General features: G+C 44.6%; 2 protein-coding genes across 8 annotated transcripts in view; one reads left to right on the forward strand and one right to left on the reverse strand.

Annotated features, from left to right (window-relative positions):
- The window catches only part of DNAJB4 (DnaJ heat shock protein family (Hsp40) member B4), a 52,809-nt gene extending 34,686 nt beyond the window's left edge, over nucleotides 1-18,123 (reverse strand). Inside the window, exon 1 of the mRNA XM_056532616.1 lies at nucleotides 17,992-18,123. The gene's annotated coding sequence lies outside the window, so the exon portion shown is untranslated. The remainder of the gene's footprint in view (nucleotides 1-17,991) is intronic.
- Nucleotides 18,124-20,433: 2,310 nt separating this feature from the next.
- Nucleotides 20,434-25,102, forward strand: part of FUBP1 (far upstream element binding protein 1) — a 32,676-nt gene continuing 28,007 nt past the window's right edge. For 2 of the 7 annotated variants that reach the window (XM_056532623.1, XM_056532621.1), the window contains exon 1: nucleotides 20,436-20,715. In XM_056532623.1, coding sequence (XP_056388598.1) covers nucleotides 20,623-20,715 — 93 coding nt within the window. In that variant the 5' untranslated portion in view covers nucleotides 20,436-20,622. Of the gene's footprint in view, nucleotides 20,716-25,102 lie in introns of all 7 variants that reach the window. The other 5 variants (XM_056532624.1, XM_056532619.1, XM_056532622.1 and 2 more) reach the window with 5 other exon arrangements.

The raw sequence follows: 25,102 nt of genomic DNA on the forward strand, positions 1-25,102 counted from the left end.
TCAGGCTAGCGGGAGGTCAGGGCTTGCGGCACAGGAGCGTAGTCAGTAGGGTAGCAGAAGGTCAATAGGTAGGCGGCTGGAATCACAGTCAGGTCACGGAATGCAAGGTCTGGTACACGGCAAGGAAACATGGAATACAGCTTTATCTCAGGCACAAAGGCAAACAAAGATCCGGCAGAGAGTGGGGGGAGATGCAGAAACTTATAATGAAGGTGCAGGTGCAAAACATAATTACGGGCGAACTGGCCCTTTAAATCTGAGAGCTCTGGCGTGCGCGCGCCCTAGGAGGCGGGGGGGGCGTGCACCGGAGCTGTGAGGAATCCCAGCCCCACCGGCCAGAGAAGGAGAAGGGACAATGAGCTCACTGCCCGGACATGCGGCTGGAGTGCAAGATGTCACAGACATCATATCCTGTTCTCATATCCTGTCTTCATATCCTGTCCTCATATCCCAACATCATATCCCGACCTCAAATCCTATCCTCATATCCATTCATCATATCTAATCCTCATATCCATTCATCTCCTCTGATTCTCATATGCCACAATAACTATTCTTTCCACCTGCCTGCAGGACAGTTAAATCATACTTTGCTATGACGTTGGTCCAGTTACAGGATGTTTAAAAGTTCTGGGCAATATTTGCAGCCTGAGAGTAACATGATCAGGAGATGTATTGGAAGTCCCATAGACTTACTTGGGACTTCAGAGAAATGCCCACCTTCACACAAGAGGGTGGGTTAGAGTTGTTTTACCACTACTATAATTTTTTTGAAATATAAGTAACATGTGCACCAAGTTCCTTTGAAATGTCTCCAGCTATTTGGAAGTTATACTGGAACATACATACATATATATTCATAGATACCTACGTTAAGTTATATATTTATATATAAATTCTCAGTCACACACTTGTGGCCACATCAATTCCTATTAATATAGAAAAACAATAGCCCAACGTGCCCCCCAATGCGACCCCCCCCCCCTATTAGAGGAGAACTCCAGCCACAAAAAACAGATAGGGGATAAATAGCTGATCACAGGGGTCTGACAGCTGGGACCCCCTGCAATCTCCAGAACGGGACCCACAGTGAGAGTATGTGTCGTCTACCGGTAGATTTGCTCTATTCATTTCTATGGGAGCACGGATGATGGCCAAGTGCTGTACTCGGGTCTTTTCGGCGCTCCTATATAAATGAATGGAGCGTGTGCAGCACGCACTCCTCACTGAGAGCCAGGTACCATTATGGAGATCGCAGAGGTCCCAGCGGTTGGACCCTCGCGATCAGCTACTTATCCTCTATCCCAGTGGTCTTCAACCTGCGAACCTCTAGATGTTGCAAAACTACAACTCCCAGCATGCCTGGACAGTCATTGGGGACCAAAAACCAGGATAGAAAGAACAATTAAAAAAAAAAAGCATAGATACTCTTGTTGGAAAAAGCAAATAAACAACAACTAGAAACAAATAGCTAGGGATCCAATTGAGGCTGACAGAAGAGTGCTGATCACAACTAATTTTAGCCCCTTGGTTCATCAGATGACACACGATGCAGGAGATTTATCAAAACCCGTCCAGAGGAAAAGTTGCTGAGTTGCCCATAGCAACCAATCAGATCTCTTCTTTCATTTTTCAGAGGCCTTTTCAAAATGAAAGAAGCGATCTGATTGGTTGCTATGGGAAACTCAGCAACTTTTCCTCTGGACAGGTTTTGATAAATCTTCCCCTGAAATGCTTTCTCACCTGTCATGATTTTGTACACATACTGGCCATGATTTACTATTGTAAACCCAACCTGTGTTAGGAGTCGCGCCGCGGTCAGACATGCTGGCTGCAGACGTACTCCTTCTCCACTGCCCAGCGCGGTTCGCACTTCGATTCGCCTGCTTGCCGGCACTCACATCCCCGCCTCCTAGGGCACACGCGCGCCAGCTCTGTGAAATTTAATGGGCCAGTACACACTTAATTGGTTCTTGTTGCTCTATGACCCTATAAGTATAAGCACTTTCTTTTGACCCTTGCCAGATCTTTGTGCCATTTCAGCCTTAGAGAAAGCCTTCTGTTTGTGTCTTGCCTTGCCGTGTATCTGACCCCATTGCTATGTATCCTGACCTTGCTCCTGTGCCGCCTGCCTTCTGACCTCTTGCTATGTGACCTGACCTTGCTACAGTGCCGCCAGCCCTGACCTCCTGCCTGTTCTGATTTCGAGTTGCCTCATCCTTCCTGTGCCACGTTACACCTCGGCTGCCTGTTTGGACGAGTCTTATCAGGAGTAGCGACCTGGGTGCCGCCTGCCGCAGAAAGTCCATCCCGCTTTGCAGCGGGCTCTGGTGAAAACCAGAGGCACCTTAGACTCCGCTCCCTGGTATGGCCAACGCCATCATCCACACAGGTACAGCGGATCCACTTCACCTCTGCCGTAACAACCTGTTTTGTCGGGTTGTGGGCCAAAATGTGTAGCATTGCACCACAAATTGTTTCTGTGCCAGAATTTGCACCAAAGTTTAAAAAAAAAAACATCTCTCCATGTTACTCAGAAACCCCAAAATGGCATGGCTACTGGGAAAAGGGGGCGTGACCACAAAAAGGGGGCGTTTTCCCAACATTAAAAAAATAGCAACATATTTACAAAAAAAAAGCAAAACGTAGGGAAAAGTGCAAAACATAGGGAAACCTTAGTAAATACTGTGGTAATATATCTATGGGGAAGAAAACTACACTCCGCTCTTAGTAAATTTATTAACATGGAAAGACGCGCTGTCCATCCAAGTTCGGAGTGATTTCCATTGACATGTAGATGTTTAGGCGGTGGTCCAGTTCTGCCCAGACGCCTCCAGTATCTCCTCGGATATGGACTCAAACTGTCTCGTTAATGAGTTGTCTCAGGTCAGTCAGACCCTGTGGTTGGGGGGGGGGGGGGGGGGTTAAATGATGTAGTCCTTCATGTAGCCCCCACAGAGAGAAGTCACAGGGTTTTAAATCTGGCAATTGTTAAAGGGGTACTCTGGTGGAAAACTTATTTTTTTTAAATGAACTGGTGCCAGAAAGTTATATTTCTATTAAAAAATCTTTACCTTTCCAGTACTTATTAGCAGCTGTATGCTACAGAGGAAATTCTATTCTTTTTGAATGTCTTTTTTGTCTTGTCCACAGTGCTCTCTGCTGACACCTCTGTCCATGTCAGGAACTGTCCAGAGCAGGAGAGGTTTGCTATGGGGATTTGCTCCTACTCTGGACAGTTCCTAACATGGACAGAGGTGTCAGCAGAGAGCACTGTGGTCAGACAGAAAAGAAATTCAAAAAGCAAAGAACTCCCTCTGGGGCATACAGCAGCTGATAAGTACTGGAAGGATTAAGATATTTTAATAGAAGTCATTTACAAATCTGTTTAAAGGGGTACTCCGTTTTTTTGTTTTTTTTAATCAACTGGTGCCAGAAAGTTAAACAGATTTGTAAATTACTTCTATTAAAAAAATCTTAATCCTTCCAGTACCTACTAGCGGCTGTATACTACAGAGGAAATGCTTTTCTTTTTGGATTGCTCTTCTGTCACGACCACAGCGCTCTCTGCTGACCTCTGTTGTCCATTTCAGGAACTGTCCAGAGCAGGAGAAAATCCCCATAGCAAACATATGCTGCTCTGGACAGTTCCTGACGTGGACAGCAGATGTCAGCAGAGAGCACTGTGGTCATGACAGAAGAGAAATCCAAAAAGAAAAGCATTTCCTCAGTAGTATACAGCCGCTAAAAAGTACTGGAAGGATTAAGATTTTTTTTTTTAATAGAAGTAATTTACAAATCTGTATAACTTTCTGGCACCAGTTGATTTGGACAAAAAAAAGAAAAAGTTTTTCCACCAGAGTATCCCTTTAATAAATTTGGTGCATCTGAGACTATCCTAAAGGGTGTGTTCACACAGGCAAAAATTTCACAATTTCACCTAAAAAAAAAAAAAAAAAAATTCCGCAGATTTTGTCACAGTTGTTGCTTTTTAACACTTGATACCTTTATTTTGAAGGGATTCTCCGTCCAGCTCAGAGTTACATCTATAGCAATGTTTCCAAACCAGTGTGTCTCCAGCTGTTGTAAAACTACAACTCCCAGCATGCCCGGACAGCCGTTGGCTGTCCGGGCATGCTGGGAGTTGTAGTTTTGCAACAGCTGGAGGCGCACTTGGTTGGGAAATGCTGATCTATGGCTTTTTACAAATTGTAGATAGGATGGGAAGATGAATGATAAATGATCATTGATAACATCAATCATTCATAAGAATCATCTTCGCTGTTTGGTGCGGAACCTTTAACCTAGAACATAAATTGTAGTGACTGTTCCTATTGTTACTGCAGAGAAAATTACTGACTGTGCGTGCAATCGTATTTAAAGGGGTACTCCGGAGGAAAACATTTTTATTTTTTTTATGAACTGGTGCCAGAAAGTTAAACAGATTTGTAAATGACATCTATTAAAAAAATCTTTACCCTTCCAGTACTTTTTAGCAGCTGTATGCTACAGAGGAAACTCTTTTCTTTTTGAATTTCTTTTTTGTCTTGTCCACAGTGCTCTCTGCTGACACCTGATGCCCATATCAGGAACTGTCCAGAGCAGGAGAAAATCCCCATAGCAAACCTATGCTGCTCTGGACAGAGAAAAGAATTTCCTCTGAAGCATACAGCTGCTAAAAAGTACTGGAAGGGTAAAGATTTTTTTTATAGAAGTCATTTACAAATCTGTTTAACATTCTGGCACCAGTTGATTTAAAAAAAAAAAAGTTTTCCACCGGAGTAACCCTTTAGGCTTGGTTCACACTACGTTTTTGCCATACTGTTTTCAATCCGTTTTTCTAAAGAAAACCGTATGGCAAAAAAACGGATGGAACAGTATGGAAAAAAGTAAACCGTATGCGTTTTTAAACAGTATACTGTTTTTAAAAGTGCATACAGTTCCATCAGTTTTTATAAAAAAAAAAAACATACGTTTTTGAAAATGTTGTCCATTTTTAATGGGAGGGGTCTTGGTTGGGGACTTTAGGATTCAAATGCGCATGTGCAAAGTAAAAACGTATACGTTTTTCCCGTATGGAACCGTATACATGTGCGTTTCCCATTGACGTCCATGTTAAAAAAAAACGTATGCGGTTGCAGTACGGTTTTTAAACCGGAGACAAAATTGTGGTCAACCACGGTTTTGACTCCGGTTCAATAACCATACGTTTTTTTTAACATGGACGTCAATGGGAAACGCACATGTATACTGTTCCATACGGGAAAAACGTATACGTTTTTACTTTGCACATGCACATTTGAATCCTAAAGTCCCCACCCAACACCCTTCCCATTAAAAATGGACAACATTTTCAAAAACGTATGTTTTTTTTTTTTATAAAAACTGACGGAACTGTATGCACTTTTAAAAACAGTATACTGTTTAAAAACGCATACGGTTTACTTTTTTCCAAACTGTTCCATCCGTTTTTTTGCCATACGGTTTTCTTTAGAAAAACGGATTGAAAACAGTATGGCAAAAACGTAGTGTGTAAGTCTGAAAAAAAAAAACATCTTCAAGTCACAATATTTGGAAGGTTTCTATTGCTAATCAACCCCTGAAAGTGTCTACACTATTTCCATACAAAGAATGGAACGTCTACTCTTCATATGACTGTTCACTCTCACCGCCTTGTTACATGACAATACAGAGACGTGGTGTATACGCCCTAGGTACTCTGCCCTCTGTCTACCACCCAAACTCATGTGTATCCCACCCTGTGCCTTATTAATAAACACAAAGCACAGTTGTTGTTGCTTCCAATCTAATAACAAAAAGGATTGTTTCCATTTTCAGCTAAAATCACCATACACATAAGATAGGAGGCATCCAGAAGTTCTAAATTTGCCCATTTTTCCAGACCATGACTGTAAAATGTGAGTGTAAAAAAAAATATATATATATATCTATATATATATATACACAGTCATGGGCGTAAATGTTGGAACCCCGAAAATTTTTCAAGAAAATTAGGTATTTCTCACAGAAAAGGATTGCAATAACACATGTTTTGCTGTACACATGATTATTCCCTTTGGGGGAGATTTATCAAAACCTGTGCAAAGGAAAAGTTGCCCAGTTGCCCATAGCAACCAATCAGATCGCTTCTTTCATTTTGCAGAGGCCTTGTAAAAAATGAAAGAAGCGATCTGATTGGTTGCTATTGGCAACTGGATAACTTTTCCTCTGGACAAGTTTTGATAAATCTCCCCCTTTGTGTGTTTTGGAACTAAAGCAAAAAAAGGGAGGAAGAAAAGCAAATTGGACATAATGTTACACCAAACTCCAAAAATGGGCTGGACACAATTATTGGCACCCATAACTTAATATTTGGTTGCACACCCTTTGGAAAAAATAACTGAAAGCAGTGGCTTCCTATAACCATCAATAAGCTTCTTACACCTCTCAGCCGGAATGTTGGACCACTCTTCCTATAACCATCAATAAGCTTCTTACACCTCTCAGCCGGAATGTTGGACCACTCTTCCTTTACAAACTGCTCCAGGTCTCGTATTGAAAGGCGCCTTTTCCCAACAGCAAATTTAAGATATCTCCACAGATGATCAATGGGATTTAGATCTGGACTCATTGCTGCCACTTCAGAACTCTCCAGCGCTTTGTTGCCTCCATTTCTGGGTGCTTTTTGATGTATGTTTGGGGTCATTGTCCTGCTGGAAGACCCAAGATCTCGGACGCAATCCCAGCTTTCTGACACGCTGTACAGTGCGACCCAAAATCCATTGGTAATCCTCAGATTTCATGATACCTTGTACACATTCAAGGCCCCCAGTGCCAGAGGCAGCAAAACAACCAAAACATCATTGACCTCCACCATATTTCCCTGTAGATACTGTGTTCTTTTCTTTGTAGGCCTCATTCCATTTTCGGTAACAAGTAGAATGATGTGATTTACCAAAAAGCTCTATCTTGGTCTCATCTGTCCACAAGACATTTTCCCAGAAGGATTTTGGTTTATTCAAGTTCATTTTGACAAAATTTAGTCTTGCTTTTTTATGTCTCTGTGTCAGCAGTGGTGTCCTCCTGGGTCTCCTCCATAGTGGGGTCCTCCTGGGTCTCCTCCATAGTGGGGTCCTCCTGGGTCTCCTCCATAGCGTTTCATTTCATTTACATGTTGATGGATAGTTCTCGCTGACACTGATGCTCCCTGAGCCTGCAGGACAGCTTGATTATCTTTGGAACTTGTTTGGGGCTGCTTATTTACCATGCGGACTATCCTGCATTGACACCTTTCATCAATTTTTCTCTTCCGTCCACGCCCAGGGAGATTAGCTACAGTGCTATGGGTTGCAAACATCTTGATAATGTTGCGCACTGTGGACAAAGGCAAATCTAGATCTCTGGAGATGGACTTGTAACTTTTAGATTGTTGATATTTTTCCACAATTTTGGTTCTCAAGTCCTCAGACAGTTCTCTCCTCTTTCTGTTGTCCATGCTTTGTGTGGCACACACAGACACACAATGCAAAGACTAAGTGAACTTCTCTCCTTTTAATCTGCTTTCAGGTGTGATTTTTATATTGCCCACATTTGTTACTTGCCCCAATTGAGTTTAAAGGAGCATCACATGCTTGAAACAATCTTATTTTTCCACAATTTTGAAAGGGTGCCAATAATTTTGTCCAGCCCATTTTTGGAGTTTGGTGACATTATGTCCAATTTTATTTTTTTTCCTCCTTTTTTTGGTTTAGTTCCAATACACACAAAGGGAATAAACATGTGTATAGCAAAACCTGTGTTACTGCAATCCTTTTCTGTGAGAAATACTTCATTTTCGAGAAAAATTTCAGGGGTGCCAACATTTACGGCGACGATATGTAAAACTCAACATATGTATGAACAATATTTCGCATAAGTGAGTCCTCCCCTCACATTATATATACAGTATCTCCCATAAGTGAGTCCACCCCTCACATTATATATACAGTATCTCCCATAAGTGAGTCCACCCCTCACATTATATATACAGTATCTCCCATAAGTGAGTCCTCCCCTCACATTATATATACAGTATCTCCCATAAGTGAGTCCACCCCTCACATTATATATACAGTATATCCCATAAGTGACTCCACCCCTCACATTATATACAGTATCTCCCATAAGTGACTCCACCCCTCACATTATATATACAGTATCTCCCATAAGTGACTCCACCCCTCACATTATATACAGTATATCCCATAAGTGATTCCACCCCTCACATTATATATACAGTATATCCCATAAGTGATTCCACCCTTCACATTATATATACAGTATATCCCATAAGTGATTCCACCCCTCACATTATATATACAGTATCTCCCATAAGTGACTCCACCCCTCACATTATATATACAGTATCTCCCATAAATGAGTCCACCCCTCACATTATATACAGTATCTCCCATAAGTGAGTCCACCCCTCACATTATATATACAGTATATCCCATAAGTGACTCCACCCCTCACATTATATATACAGTATCTCCCATAAATGAGTCCACCCTTCACATTATATATACAGTATCTCCCATAAGTGAGTCCACCCCTCACATTATATATACAGTATATCCCATAAGTGACTCCACCCCTCACATTATATATACAGTATATCCCATAAGTGAGTCCACCCCTCACATTATATATACAGTATATCCCATAAGTGACTCCACCCCTCACATTATATATACAGTATATCCCATAAGTGACTCCACCCCTCACATTATATATACAGTATCTCCCATAAGTGAGTCCACCCCTCACATTTTATATACAGTATCTCCCATAAGTGACTCCACCCCTCACATTATATACAGTATCTCCCATAAGTGAGTCCACCCCTCACATTATATATACAGTATATCCCATAAGTGACTCCACCCCTCACATTATATACAGTATATCCCATAAGTGACTCCACCCCTAACCCTCACATTATATATACAGTATCTCCCATGAGTCCACCCCTCACATTATATACAGTATCTCTCATAAGTGAGTCCACCCCTCACATTATATATACAGTATCTCCCATAAGTGACTCCACCCCTCACATTATATATACAGTATCTCCCATAAGTGACTCCACCCCTCACATTATATATACAGTATCTCCCATAAGTGAGTCCACCTCTCACATTATATATACAGTATCTCCCATAAGTGATTCCACCCTTCACATTATATATACAGTATATCCCATAAGAGAGTCCACCCCTCACATTATATATACAGTATCTCCTCTAAGTGAGTCCACCCCTCACATTATATATACAGTATATCCCATAAGTGAGTCCACCCCTCACATTATATATACAGTATCTCCCATAAGTGAGTCCACCCCTCACATTATATATACAGTATCTCCCATAAGTGAATCCCCCCCTCACATTATATATACAGTATCTTCCATAAGTGACTCCACCCCTCACATTATATATAGTATCTCCCATAAGTGAGTCCACCTCTCACATTATATATACAGTATCTCCCATAAGTGATTCCACCCTTCACATTATATATACAGTATATCCCATAAGAGAGTCCACCCCTCACATTATATATACAGTATCTCCTCTAAGTGAGTCCACCCCTCACATTATATATACAGTATATCCCATAAGTGACTCCACCCCTCACATTATATACAGTATATCCCATAAGAGAGTCCACCCCTCACATTATATATACAGTATATCCCATAAGTGATTCCACCCTTCACATTATATATACAGTATATCCCATAAGAGAGTCCACCCCTCACATTATATATACAGTATCTCCTCTAAGTGAGTCCACCCCTCACATTATATATACAGTATATCCCATAAGTGACTCCACCCCTCACATTATATATACAGTATATCCCATAAGTGAGTCCACCCCTCACATTATATATACAGTATGTTCCATAAATGAGTCCACCCCTCACATTATATATACAGTATCTCCCATAAGTGAGTCCACCCCTCACATTATATATACAGTATATCCCATAAGTGAGTCCACCCCTCACATTATATATACAGTATCTCCCATAAGTGAGTCCACCCTTCACATTATATATACAGTATTTCCCATAAGTGAGTCCACCCCTCACATTATATATACAGTATATCCCATAAGTGACTCCACCCCTCACATTATATACAGTATATCCCATAAGTGACTCCACCCCTAACCCTCACATTATATATACAGTATCTCCCATAAGTGAGTCCACCCCTCACATTATATACAGTATCTCTCATAAGTGAGTCCCCCCCCTCACATTATATATACAGTATCTCTCATAAGTGAGTCCACCCCTCACATTATATATACAGTATCTCCCATAAGTGACTCCACCCCTCACATTATATATACAGTATATCCCATAAGTGAGTCCACCCCTCACATTATATACAGTATCTCCCATAAGTGAGTCCACCCCTCACATTATATACAGTATCTCCCATAAGTGACTCCACCCCTCACATTATATACAGTATATCCTATAAGTGAGTCCATCCCTCACATTATATATACAGTATCTCCCATAAGTGAGTCCACCCCTCACATTATATACAGTATCCCCCATAAGTGAGTCCCCCCCTCACATTATATATACAGTATCTCCCATAAGTGAGTCCACCCCTCCCATTATATATACAGTATATCCCATAAGTGAGTCCACCCCTCACATTATATATACAGTATATCCCATAAGTGAGTCCACCCCTCACATTATATATACAGTATATCCCATAAGTGACTCCACCCCTCACATTATATATACAGTATATCCCATAAGTGACTCCACCCCTCACATTATATATACAGTATCTCCCATAAGTGAGTCCACCCCTCACATTTTATATACAGTATCTCCCATAAGTGACTCCACCCCTCACATTATATATACAGTATCTCCCATAAGTGAGTCCACCCTTCACATTATATATACAGTATCTCCCATAAGTGAGTCCACCCCTCACATTATATATACAGTATATCCCATAAGTGACTCCACCCCTCACATTATATACAGTATATCCCATAAGTGACTCCACCCCTAACCCTCACATTATATATACAGTATCTCCCATAAGTGAGTCCACCCCTCACATTATATACAGTATCTCTCATAAGTGAGTCCCCCCCCTCACATTATATATACAGTATCTCTCATAAGTGAGTCCACCCCTCACATTATATATACAGTATCTCCCATAAGTGACTCCACCCCTCACATTATATATACAGTATCTCCCATAAGTGAGTCCACCCCTCACATTATATACAGTATCTCCCATAAGTGACTCCACCCCTCACATTATATACAGTATATCCTATAAGTGAGTCCATCCCTCACATTATATATACAGTATCTCCCATAAGTGAGTCCACCCCTCACATTATATATACAGTATCTCCCATAAGTGAGTCCACCCCTCACATTATATATACAGTATCTCCCATAAGTGAGTCCACCCCTCACATTATATACAGTATCCCCCATAAGTGAGTCCCCCCCTCACATTATATATACAGTATCTCCCATAAGTGAGTCCACCCCTCCCATTATATATACAGTATATCCCATAAGTGAGTCCACCCCTCACATTATATATACAGTATATCCCATAAGTGAGTCCACCCCTCACATTATATACAGTATCTCCCATAAGTGACTCCACCCCTCACATTATATATACAGTATCTCCCATAAGTGACTCCACCCCTCACATTATATATACAGTATATCCCATAAGAGAGTCCACCCCTCACATTATATATACAGTATATCCCATAAGTGAGTCCACCCCTCACATTATATACAGTATATCCCATAAGTGAGTCCACCCTCACATTATATATACAGTATATCCCATAAGTGAGTCCACCCCTCACATTATATATACAGTATATCCCATAAGTGAGTCCACCCCTCACATTATATACAGTATATCCCATAAGTGAGTCCACCCCTCACATTATATATACAGTATATCCCATAAGTGAGTCCACCCCTCACATTATATATACAGTATATCCCATAAGTGAGTCCACCCCTCACATTATATACAGTATATCCCATAAGTGAGTCCACCCTCACATTATATATACAGTATATCCCATAAGTGAGTCCCTCCCCACATTATATATACAGTATATCCCATAAGTGAGTCCACCCCTCACATTATATATACAGTATATCCCATAAGAGAGTCCACCCCTCACATTATATATACAGTATATCCCATAAGTGAGTCCACCCCTCACATTATATACAGTATCTCCCATAAGTGAGTCCACCCCTTACATTATATATACAGTATATCCCATAAGTGAGTCCACCCCTCACATTATATATACAGTATCTCCCATAAGTGAGTCCACCCCTCACATTATATACAGTATATCCCATAAGTGAGTCCACCCCTCACATTATATATACAGTATCTCCCATAAGTGACTCCACCCCTCACATTATATATACAGTATCTCCCATAAGTGACTCCACCCCTCACATTATATATACAGTAAATCCCATAAGTGAGTCCACCCCTCACATTATATATACAGTATCTCCCATAAGTGAGTCCACCCCTCACATTATATATACAGTATCTCCCATAAGTGACTCCACCCCTCACATTATATATACAGTATCTCCCATAAGTGACTCCACCCCTCACATTATATATACAGTATATCCCATAAGTGAGCCCCCCCATTACATTATATATACAGTATATCCCATAAGTGAGTCCACCCCTCCCATTATATATACAGTATATCCCATAAGTGACTCCACCCCTCACATTATATATACAGTATCTCCCATAAGTGAGTCCCCCCCACATTATATATACAGTATATCCCATAAGTGAGTCCACCCCTCACATTATATATACAGTATATCCCATAAGTGAGTCTACCCCTCACATTATATATACAGTATATCCCATAAGTGACTCCACCCCTCACATTATATACAGTATCTCCCATAAGTGACTCCATCCCTCGAATTATATACAGTATATCCCATAAGTGAGTCCACCCCTCACATTATATATACAGTATCTCCCATAAGTGAGTCCACCCCTCACATTATTTATACAGTATCTCCCATAAGTGACTCCACCCCTCACATTATATATACAGTATATCCCATAAGTGACTCCACCCCTCACATTATATATACAGTATCTCCCATAAGTGACTCCACCCCTCACATTATATACACAGTATATCCCATAAGTGAGTCCACCCCTCACATTATATATACAGTATCTCCCATAAGTGACTCCACCCTTCACATTAAATACAGTATCTCCCATAAGTGAGTCCACCCCTCACATTATATATACAGTATCTCCCATAAGTGAGTCCACCCCTCACATTATATATACAGTATCTCCCATAAGTGAGTCCACCCCTCACATTATATACAGTATATCCCATAAATGAGTCCACCCCTCACATTATATATACAGTATATCCCATAAGTGAGTCCACCCCTCACATTATATATACAGTATCTCCCATAAGTGAGTCCACCCCTCACATTAAATATACAGTATATCCCATAAGTGAGTCCACCCCTCACGTTATATATACAGTATCTCCCATAAGTGAGTCCACCCCTCACATTATATATACAGTATATCCCATAAGTGAGTCCACCCCTCACATTATATATACAGTATATCCCATAAGTGAGTCCACCCCTCACATTATATATACAGTATATCCCATAAATGAGTCCACCCCTCACATTATATATACAGTATCTCCCATAAGTGAGTCCACCCCTCACATTATATATACAGTATCTCCCATAAGTGAGTCCACCCCTCACATTATATATACAGTATATCCCATAAGTGAGTCCACCCCTCACATTATATACAGTATCTCCCATAAGTGAGTCCACCCCTCACATTATATACAGTATCTCCCATAAGTGAGTCCACCCCTCACATTATATATACAGTATATCCCATAAGTGAGTCCACCCCTCACATTATATATACAGTATCTCCCATAAGGGAGTCCACCCCTCACATTATATATACAGTATATCCCATAAGTGAGTCCACCCCTCACATTATATACAGTATATCCCATAAGTGAGTCCACCCCTCACATTATATATACAGTATCTCCTATAAGTGAGTCCACCCCTCACATTATATACAGTATCCCCCATAAGTGAGTCCACCCCTCACATTATATATACAGTATCTCCCATAAGTGACTCCACCCCTCCCATTATATACAGTATCTCCCATAAGTGAGTCCACCCCTCACATTATATACAGTATCCCCCATAAGTGAGTCCACCCCTCACATTATATATAGTATATCCCATAAGTGAGTCCACCCCTCACATTATATATAGTATATCCCATAAGTGAGTCCACCCCTCACATTATATATTCAGTATCTCCCATAAGTGAGTCCACCCCTCACATTATATATAGGATATCCCATAAGTGAGTCCACCCCTCACATTATATACAGTATATCCCATAAGTGAGTCCACCCCTCACATTATATATACAGTATCTCCTATAAGTGAGTCCACCCCTCACATTATATACAGTATCCCCCATAAGTGAGTCCACCCCTCACATTATATATACAGTATCTCCCATAAGTGACTCCACCCCTCACATTATATACAGTATCTCCCATAAGTGAGTCCACCCCTCACATTATATACAGTATCCCCCATAAGTGAGTCCACCCCTCACATTATATATAGTATATCCCATAAGTGAGTCCACCCCTCACATTATATATAGTATATCCCATAAGTGAGTCCACCCCTCACATTATATATTCAGTATCTCCCATAAGTGAGTCCACCCCTCACATTATATATAGGATATCCCATAAGTGAGTCCACCCCTCACATTATATACAGTATCTCCCATAAGTGAGATCACCCCTCACATTATATATTCAGTATATACCATAGGTGAGTCCACCCCTCACATTATATATACAGTATCTCCCATAAGTGAGTCCACCCCTCACATTATATATACAGTATCTCCCATAAGTGAGTCAACCCCTCACATTATATACAGTATATCCCATAAGTGAGTCCACCCCTCACATTATATATACAGTATCTCCTATAAGTGACTCCACCCCTCACATTATATACAGTATCCCCCATAAGTGAGTCCACCCCTCACATTATATATAGTATATCCCATAAGTGACTCCACCCCTCACATTATATATACAGTATATCCCATAAGTGAGTCCACCCCTCACATTATATACAGTATCCCCCATAAGTGAGTCCACCCCTCACATTATATATAGTATATCCCATAAGTGAGTCCACCCCTCACATTATATATTCAGTATTTCCCATAAGTGAGTCCACCCCTCACATTATATATAGTATATCCCATAAGTGAGTCCACCCCTCACATTATATATTCAGTATATCCCATAAGTGAGTCCACCCCTCACATTATATATACAGTATATCCCATAAGTGAGTCCACCCCTCACATTATATATAGTATATCCCATAAGTGACTCCACCCCTCACATTATATATTCAGTATCTCCCATAAGTGAGTCCACCCCTCCCATTATATATACAGTATCTCCCATAAGTGAGTCCACCCCTCACATTATATATACAGTATCTCCCATAAGTGAGTCCACCCCTCACATTATATATACAGTATTTCCCATAAGTGAGTCCACCCCTCACATTATATATTCAGTATATCCCATAAGGGAGTCCACCCCTCACATTATATATACAGTATATCCCATAAGTGAGTCCACCCCTCACATTATATATACAGTACATCCCATAAGTGAGTCCACCCCTCACATTATATATACAGTATATCCCATAAGTGAGTCCACCCCTCACATTATATATACAGTATATCCCATAAGTGAGTCCACCCCTCACATTATATACAGTATATCCCATAAGTGAGTCCACCCCTCACATTATATACAGTATATCCCATAAGTGATTCCACCCCTCACATTATATATACAGTATATCCCATAAGTGAGTCCACCCCTCACATTATATACAGTATCTCCCATAAGTGAGTCCCCCCCTCACATTATATATACAGTATCTCCCATAAGTGACTCCACCCCTCACATTATATATACAGTATATCCCATAAGTGAGTCCACCCCTCACATTATATACAGTATATCCTATAAGTGAGTCCACCCCTCACATTATATACAGTATATCCCATAAGTGACTCCACCCCTCACATTATATATACAGTATCTCCTAGAAGTGACTCCACCCCTCACATTATATATACAGTATCCCCCATAAGTGACTCCACCCCTCACATTATATATACAGTATATCCCATAAGTGAGTCCACCCCTCACATTATATATACAGTATCTCCTAGAAGTGACTCCACCCCTCACATTATATATACAGTATCCCCCATAAGTGACTCCACCCCTCACATTATATATACAGTATATCCCATAAGTGAGTCCACCCCTCACATTATATATACAGTATATCCCATAAGTGAGTCCCTCCCCACATTATATATACAGTATCTCCCATAAGTGAGTCCACCCCTCACATTATATATACAGTATATCCCATAAGTGACTCCACCCCTCACATTATATATACAGTATATCCCATAAGTGAGTCCACCCCTCACATTATATACAGTATATCCCATAAGTGAGTCCCCCCCCACATTATATATACAGTATATCCCATAAGTGAGTCCCTTCCCACATTATATATACAGTATATCCCATATGTGAGTCCACCCCTCACATTATATACAGTATCTCCCATAAGTGAGCCCCCCCTACATTATATATACAGTATATCCCATAAGTGAGTCCATCCCTCACATTATATACAGTATATCCCATAAGTGAGTCCCCCCCCACCTTATATATACAGTATATCCCATATGTGAGTCCACCCCTCACTTTTTTTTTTTATATTTTCTTCTATCTTTTCATGTGACAACACTGAAGAAATTACCCTCTGCTCCAAAGTAAAGTAGTGATTGTAGTGTAGTGTAGTGTAGGTTCACACCACGTTTTGTTAAATATGGTTCCCGTATACGGCTGGGAGGCAGGGGCGGGGCTTAATCATGGCGCCCGCGTTTTTGCCTACGGTCGGGAAACCGCATACGGACAAAAACGAAGCCGACCGGAGGCTGCGGTTCACTCCGGTCGGCTCATAGACATACATTAAATACGGTTCCCGAATACGGCTGATTGCGGGCGCTGCGATTAAGCCCCGCCCCCCCTCCTCCCAGTCGTATACGGGAACTGTATTTAACAAAACGTGGTGTGAACCCAGCCTAACAGTGTTTAATGTTGTGTCCCCTCAAAATAACTCAACACATTAATGTCTTAACCTTGGCAACAAAAGTGACTTCACCCCTAAGTGGTAATGTACAAATTTCCGAATAAGCCTTCTCCCCTCTTGTGTCGTGGGACTTGTAAGTGTTACAAGGTCTCAGGTGTGAATGAAGAGCAGGTGTGTTAAATTTAATGTTATCGCTCTCACACTCTCTAATAATGGTCACTGGAAGTTCAACATGGCACCTCATGGCAATAAACTCTTTGAGGAGCTGGAAAAAATAAAAATAATTGTTGCAGTATATATAGGCCAGTGGTTCCCAACCTCTTTTTTTCCCCCCCTGGGTGCCCCTTAACAGTCCATTCCTAAAAATTGTAGCCCCCATGTTAGAGACGTTTTTGTAATAAATATAGTATAATTCATATACTTTACTGTATTCCATATCCTCTCCCCAATCCCCCTTGATCCTCTCCCCAGTCCCCTGATTCACAGGTAATGTCTTCTCTGATCAGAGTTGTTTACTTTTCCTTTTCTTAAAGGAGAACTCCAGAATAGGAAAATTGTACTCCAGCAGTAAAAAATAAAGAGGTACATACCTTCCTTCGCTCCCCCGGTGCCTCTGGTAACCTGCTCCGGTCTCCGCCGCGATCCTCTTCCTGGCTGCCTGTGGTCGGCAAGTCATACTGCGCTCAACCAATCACCGACTGCAGCGAAGTCCCGACTCGGCCGGCGATAGGCTGAGCGGCAGTGTGACGTTTTCCTCACCAGCACCTGCTACCGGGGAGGAAAACGTCACACTGCCGCTCAGCCTATCGCCGGCCGAGTCGGGACTTCGCTGCGGCCATTGATTGGCTGAGCGCAGTATGACTCGCCGACCACCGGCAACCAGGAAGAGGATCGCGGCGGAGACCGGAGCGGGTTACCGGAGGAGCGAAGGAAGGTATGTACCTCTTTATTTTTTTTACTGCTGGCAGTATGAAGTACAATTTTTCCTATTCTGGAGTACTCCTTTAACTATCTGGCCTTGACCACCATTAAGATTTCTTCCAGCCAAGACTTTTCTTCACAAAACCAGAGAAACAAACATTTTAGGCTCCTTTATCCAGTACAATGCCTACCTCTTTACAAACTCCCCATGTGCAGTGTCCCAAACAGTAAAAGTTTCAGCTTTGTGTCCCCGTAAAGAAGTTAGGCTTCATTTGTACCCCCATATATAGCGGTAGGCCCCTATACTGCCCCATATATAGTTTTAGGCCCCCAAAATGCCCCTATATTTAGTTGTAGGCCCCCATACTGTCTTGCGTTAGTGCTCCACTGCTCCTTTGGTCTGGGGACCTATTGCTATGGCTCATTGCAGTAGGTCCCCAGTACGCAGGAGCAATAGACCACCGAAGCTAATGGTATTTAATGCCCGTGCTTCTCCTCTGCTGTCCTCCTGCTCCACTCCTCAGTGAAGCGACTAGTGGCTGCGACCGCCTTTAATGATTTATTTTTCAGGTACCCCCTGGAGAACTGCTAAGTACTGGGGGGTAATTTTACCCCAGCTTGGGAACAACTGGCCTAGGCTATAAGAAGATTGCCAATACCCTGGAACTGAGCTGCAGCACGGTGGGCAAGACCATACAGCAGTTTTATGGGACAGGTTCCACTTAGAACAGGCCTTGCCATAGTTAACCAAAGAAGTTGAGTGTACGTGCTCGGCATCATTTCCAGAGTTTGCCTTTTCCATGCCCCCTCTCCTTATAGGTTGTGGGGTCTTTGAGCCTTTTTTAAATAGTTTTTAAGAAGCTTTTATGTGTATTTTTTTTATGTAATAATAAAGCTTTTTCTATCATCTTTGTTACATAATACGTGCACCATCCTCTTACTTCTGAATTAAGTATAAACATTGGGATAACTCTTTTGGTTAAAATTCGGCCTCGTATTATATTTTACACGCGTGTGGGTAAAAAAGCAGCCACAATGTAAACGTGAAATGATCGTGCCTTAATTTTACACTGTGTGAACATTGCCTTGTGTATGTGACGTGACCATTTATAATAATGGATCGCTATAGAGCCTTGAGCTGTTGCCAAACTATAACTCCCAGCATGCCCGGACAGCCAAAGGCTGTCCGGGCATGCTGGGAGTTGTAGTTTGGCAAATGCTGGAGGTACTCTAGTTAGGAAACACTGTTAGGCTGCATTCACATCTTGTTTTTGCAATACGGTTGTCATATCCGGTTTCAGCAACAAAAAAAAACCGTATTGAACCGTATTCCAAACCGTATGTGTACACATTACATTGAAAACCGTATAACAACAGTAGCATCCGGTTGCGTACGTTTTGCTTCATTTACGGTTGTATGCTGGTTTTTTTCGCACACAAAACCATCGTCTACTACGGTTTGAAGTCCGGTTGAAAAACCGTATCCAACTTGTATACGGTTATTTTAAAATGGAGTTCTTTGGGAACCGTACATGCGTACGGTTACATTCGGTTTGCACAATACTGTTTTTCTTTTGGATTTTTTTTTTAAATTCAATAAAAAAATAACTTTATTTAAAACGTTGACAAAAATAAAACCGTATCCGTTTTGTTTCAATGAAAACATAAAACGTATGCAAATGGACATCCGTTTTCAAACCGTATACGGTTTAAAACGTGAGGAGGCATATACAGTTGCATACGTTTCAGTCCGGTTTGGAGACATACGTTTTTGTACAGAAACGGGATACGGGACCGTATTGCAAAAACGAGATGTGAACGCAGCCTTATTTGGTCATTAAACTTTTTTTCAGCAGAAATTCATTATTAACTTTGAAGTGTAGTCTGTTTTATGACATTATATTTTATTTCATGAGGTAAAAAGATCATTTTTTTTCACAATAACCCCCCCCCCCCCCCCCCCCATGTTCTAGTGAGGACTCTCCCCTCACACCACACGCCGCCATCTTCCCTCCCCCAAAGCCCGCCAACACTTCACACGCAGCAGCAGCCGCGGTGAGATCACTGAGGGAGATCAGGTGACCAGGGGGACGCTCTCGCGAGATCTCGTGCCAAGGCATCGGTGGGCGGCTCCCGCGAGAGACCAGTGGCTGGGACTTGCGGCTGCTTGTGAGTTCTCGCGAGATCAGGCGGGGTTACGGAGCGGAGGACTTTCGGGCGCCATCTTCTCCCTTCCCTCACACACGGCGCGCCTGCTCCACACGCACATAGCGATCACCCAGGCCGCGAGCTCCGCTGACATGGCAGACTACTCCACCGTACCCCCGCCCAGCTCGGGCGCCACCGGGGCCGTCAACGACGCCTTCAAGGATGCGCTGCAGAGAGCGAGACAGGTAATGGCGGGAGGCGAGCGGAGAGGAAGGGAAGGCCGCAAGGGTGAAGCCGGGGCGGGGGGATGAGGGTAGGCCGGGGGATGAGGGTAGGCCGCGGCCGCTACATGGCCCAGTATGTGTTTGGGTATAAACGTACACATGTATATACTGTATATAGAGTAATGTAAACTTATCAATAGATATCTCTGGACTGTTTTGTGTGTATATAGATTTTTTTTTTTTTGTGGGTCTATGGGGGGTGTAGTACGGTGCGGGGGTCTATGGGGCGGTGTAGTACGGTGCGGGGGTCTATGGGGGGGTGTAGTACGGTGCGGGGGTCTATGGGGGGGTGTAGTACGGTGCGGGGGTCTATGGGGCGGTGTAGTACGGTGCGGGGGTCTATGGGGGGGTGTAGTACGGTGCGGGGGTCTATGGGGGGGGTGTAGTACGGTGCGGGGGTCTATGGGGGGGGGTGTAGTACGGTGCGGGGGTCTATGGGGGGGTGGTGGTACGGTGCGGGGGTCTATGGGGGGGTGGTGGTACGGTGCGGGGGTCTATGGGGGGGTGTAGTACGGTGCGGGGGTCTATGGGGGGGTGGTGGTACGGTGGGGGGGTGTAGTACGGTGCGGGGGTCTATGGGGGGGTGTAGTACGGTGCGGGGGTCTATGGGGGGGGTGTAGTACGGGGGGGGGGGTAGTACGGTGCGGGGGTCTATGGGGGGGGGTGTAGTACGGGGGGGGGTAGTACGGTGCGGGGGTCTATGGGGGGTGTAGTACGGTGCGGGGGTCTATGGGGGGGGGTAGTACGGTGCGGGGGTCTATGGGGGGGGGGGTAGTACGGTGCGGGGGTCTATGGGGGGGGGTAGTACGGTGCGGGGGTCTATGGGGGGGGGGTAGTACGGTGCGGGGGTCTATGGGGGGGGTAGTACGGTGCGGGGGTCTATGGGGGGGGGGTGTAGTACGGTGCGGGGGTCTATGGGGGGGGGGGGGTAGTACGGTGCGGGGGTCTATGGGGGGGGGGGGGTAGTACGGTGCGGGGGTCTATGGGGGGGGTGTAGTACGGTGCGGGGGTCTATGGGGGGGGGTGTAGTACGGTGCGGGGGTCTATGGGGGGGGGTGTAGTACGGTGCGGGGGTCTATGGGGGGGTGTAGTACGGTGCGGGGGTCTATGGGGGGGGGTGTAGTACGGTGCGGGGGTCTATGGGGGGGGTGTAGTACGGTGCGGGGGTCTATGGGGGGGGGTGTAGTACGGTGCGGGGGTCTATGGGGGGGGGTGTAGTACGGTGCGGGGGTCTATGGGGGGGGGTGTAGTACGGTGCGGGGGTCTATGGGGGGGGGTGTAGTACGGTGCGGGGGTCTATGGGGGGGTTGTAGTACGGTGCGGGGGTCTATGGGGGGGTGTAGTACGGTGCGGGGGTCTATGGGGGGGGGTGTAGTACGGTGCGGGGGTCTATGGGGGGGGGTGTAGTACGGTGCGGGGGTCTATGGGGGGGGGTGTAGTACGGTGCGGGGGTCTATGGGGGGGGTGGTAGTACGGTGCGGGGGTCTATGGGGGGGGTGGTAGTACGGTGCGGGGGTCTATGGGGGGGGGTGGTAGTACGGTGCGGGGGTCTATGGGGGGGGGTGGTAGTACGGTGCGGGGGTCTATGGGGAGGGTGGTAGTACGGTGAGGGGGTCTATGGGGGGGGGTGGTAGTACGGTGAGGGGGTCTATGGGGGGGTAGTAGTACGGTGAGGGGGTCTATGGGGGGGTAGTAGTACGGTGAGGGGGTCTATGGGGGGGTGGTAGTACGGTGAGGGGGTCTATGGGGGGGTGGTAGTACGGTGAGGGGGTCTATGGGGGGGTGGTAGTACGGTGAGGGGGTCTATGGGGGGGTGGTAGTACGGTGAGGGGGTCTATGGGGGGGTAGTAGTACGGTGAGGGGGTCTATGCCGAAATGTTAATTTTGTTGTGATTCGTCAAACTTTTAGGGATTTTCACGACAATTGTGGCCACAAACTGCATTGTGTGAACAGACGCCTACAGTACAAGACAAATGGGTGCGGGGGTCTATGGGGGGGGGTAGTACGGTGCGGGGGTCTATGGGGGGGGGTAGTACGGTGCGGGGGTCTATGGGGGGGGGGTGTAGTACGGTGCGGGGGTCTATGGGGGGGGGGGGTAGTACGGTGCGGGGGTCTATGGGGGGGGGTGTAGTACGGTGCGGGGGTCTATGGGGGGGGGTGTAGTACGGTGCGGGGGTCTATGGGGGGGGGTGTAGTACGGTGCGGGGGTCTATGGGGGGGGGTGTAGTACGGTGCGGGGGTCTATGGGGGGGGGGTGTAGTACGGTGCGGGGGTCTATGGGGGGGTTGTAGTACGGTGCGGGGGTCTATGGGGGGGTGTAGTACGGTGCGGGGGTCTATGGGGGGGGGGTGTAGTACGGTGCGGGGGTCTATGGGGGGGGGTGTAGTACGGTGCGGGGGTCTATGGGGGGGGTGGTAGTACGGTGCGGGGGTCTATGGGGGGGGTGGTAGTACGGTGCGGGGGTCTATGGGGGGGGTGGTAGTACGGTGCGGGGGTCTATGGGGGGGGGGGTGGTAGTACGGTGCGGGGGTCTATGGGGAGGGTGGTAGTACGGTGAGGGGGTCTATGGGGGGGGTGGTAGTACGGTGAGGGGGTCTATGGGGGGGTAGTAGTACGGTGAGGGGGTCTATGGGGGGGTAGTAGTACGGTGAGGGGGTCTATGGGGGGGTGGTAGTACGGTGAGGGGGTCTATGGGGGGGTGGTAGTACGGTGAGGGGGTCTATGGGGGGGTGGTAGTACGGTGAGGGGGTCTATGGGGGGGTGGTAGTACGGTGAGGGGGTCTATGGGGGGGTGGTAGTACGGTGAGGGGGTCTATGCCGAAATGTTAATTTTGTTGTGATTCGTCAAACTTTTAGGGATTTTCACGACAATTGTGGCCACAAACTGCATTGTGTGAACAGACGCCTACAGTACAAGACAAATGGGCTTTAAAGGAGATGCAGGATACACAAAACAGGATCAGATGAAACAAGGTGGTGGGCTTATTCCCAAAATGCATCCTGGGAATAATCCTACCGTGTTTTATCTGATCACGTCCTGATTGTATTCTGCGTCTCCTATGAAGCCCATTTGTCCTGATCACTATTGCAGCCGATCACTCGCTACATTTATGCTGTAACCATTGTAGTGTATGCTGTTACACAACACCCTGGGGTGAGCGGCTTTTATGCCTATTCCGTACATATGATCTTTTAATACATCAGCGCTCTTGTCCTCTTAGATTGCCTACAGTACAAGGCTTCCTGGCTGCACTCAGTCCCATGTATCAGACCTCAGCTTTTGGGTGTAGGGTGTGTTCACACAGGGTCAAACTCATCTCCAAATAAAGCGAAAATAAAATTCCCATTTGTGGGCTGTGTGCTTGACCATATTGGGTTGGTTTTTTTTTGTTTTTTTTGCTGCGGAAAATCTGAAGTTAACTCACATTGCATAACTTCTCCGCTTTGGCTGCTTTTGGTTTCCTGGACACCTCCGCTGGCCAAAGGTGGCAGAAACTGGAATTAGGAGATCAGAGCACCCCATTACATGATTTTGTGTAAAAAGTTTGTAACATGTTGAAAATTTGCATTTGTTTATACATTTTCATTAGTCGAAGCGTCATCAGTTCTGCGACTGTAAACCATTGAGTTAAATGGGGAATCCAAGTTGCTGCTATACTGTGTGGAATTGAAAACAGCGAGTTACTGTGTAGCAACCACATCCGGTTAGCCCAGTTAACAAATCGTACTGTATACAGCAGTGATTGCCGACCAGGGTGCCTCCAGCTGTTGCAAAGCTACAATTCCCAGCATGCCCGGACAGCCTTCGGCTTTCCGGGAATGCTTGGAGTTGTAGTTTTGCAACAGCTGGAGGCACCCTGTTTGGGAATCACTGCTGTATACCCTGACATTACTGGTGTAGATACCGAAAAAGTTTCCCTTACTGTTATCAGCCAATTTCATTCTGTGTGAATGGCAGACACTAACGTTCAATAACAGGATGTGTAAAAACCTTCCTCCCCCTGATCTCTTCTACATTACATGTCCTGTGTTGAGAACCTCCATAAATCTCTTCATACGGACGGGTATATATTTGTACTTTTTTCACCTTTAGTTCAAGATTCATGAAAATTAAAGGGCTTGTCCTGAAAAAAAACAACATTTAAAGGAGTAGTCCAGTCCTGAAAAACTTATCCCCCTGTCCTAAGGATAGGGAATAAGTTTCAGATCTCCTGTACGGGGCCCCGGCAGCCCTCGGGAAGGGGGCATGTTGACCACCACATGAAGTGGCGGCCTACACGCCCCCTTAATACAGCACGATGGCTGTACGCTCCGGCTCTGCCATAGAATTGTATTGAGGGGTCTTGT

This window comes from Hyla sarda, chromosome 7 (genome assembly GCF_029499605.1).
Source record: "Hyla sarda isolate aHylSar1 chromosome 7, aHylSar1.hap1, whole genome shotgun sequence".
Taxonomy (NCBI): domain Eukaryota; kingdom Metazoa; phylum Chordata; class Amphibia; order Anura; family Hylidae; genus Hyla; species Hyla sarda.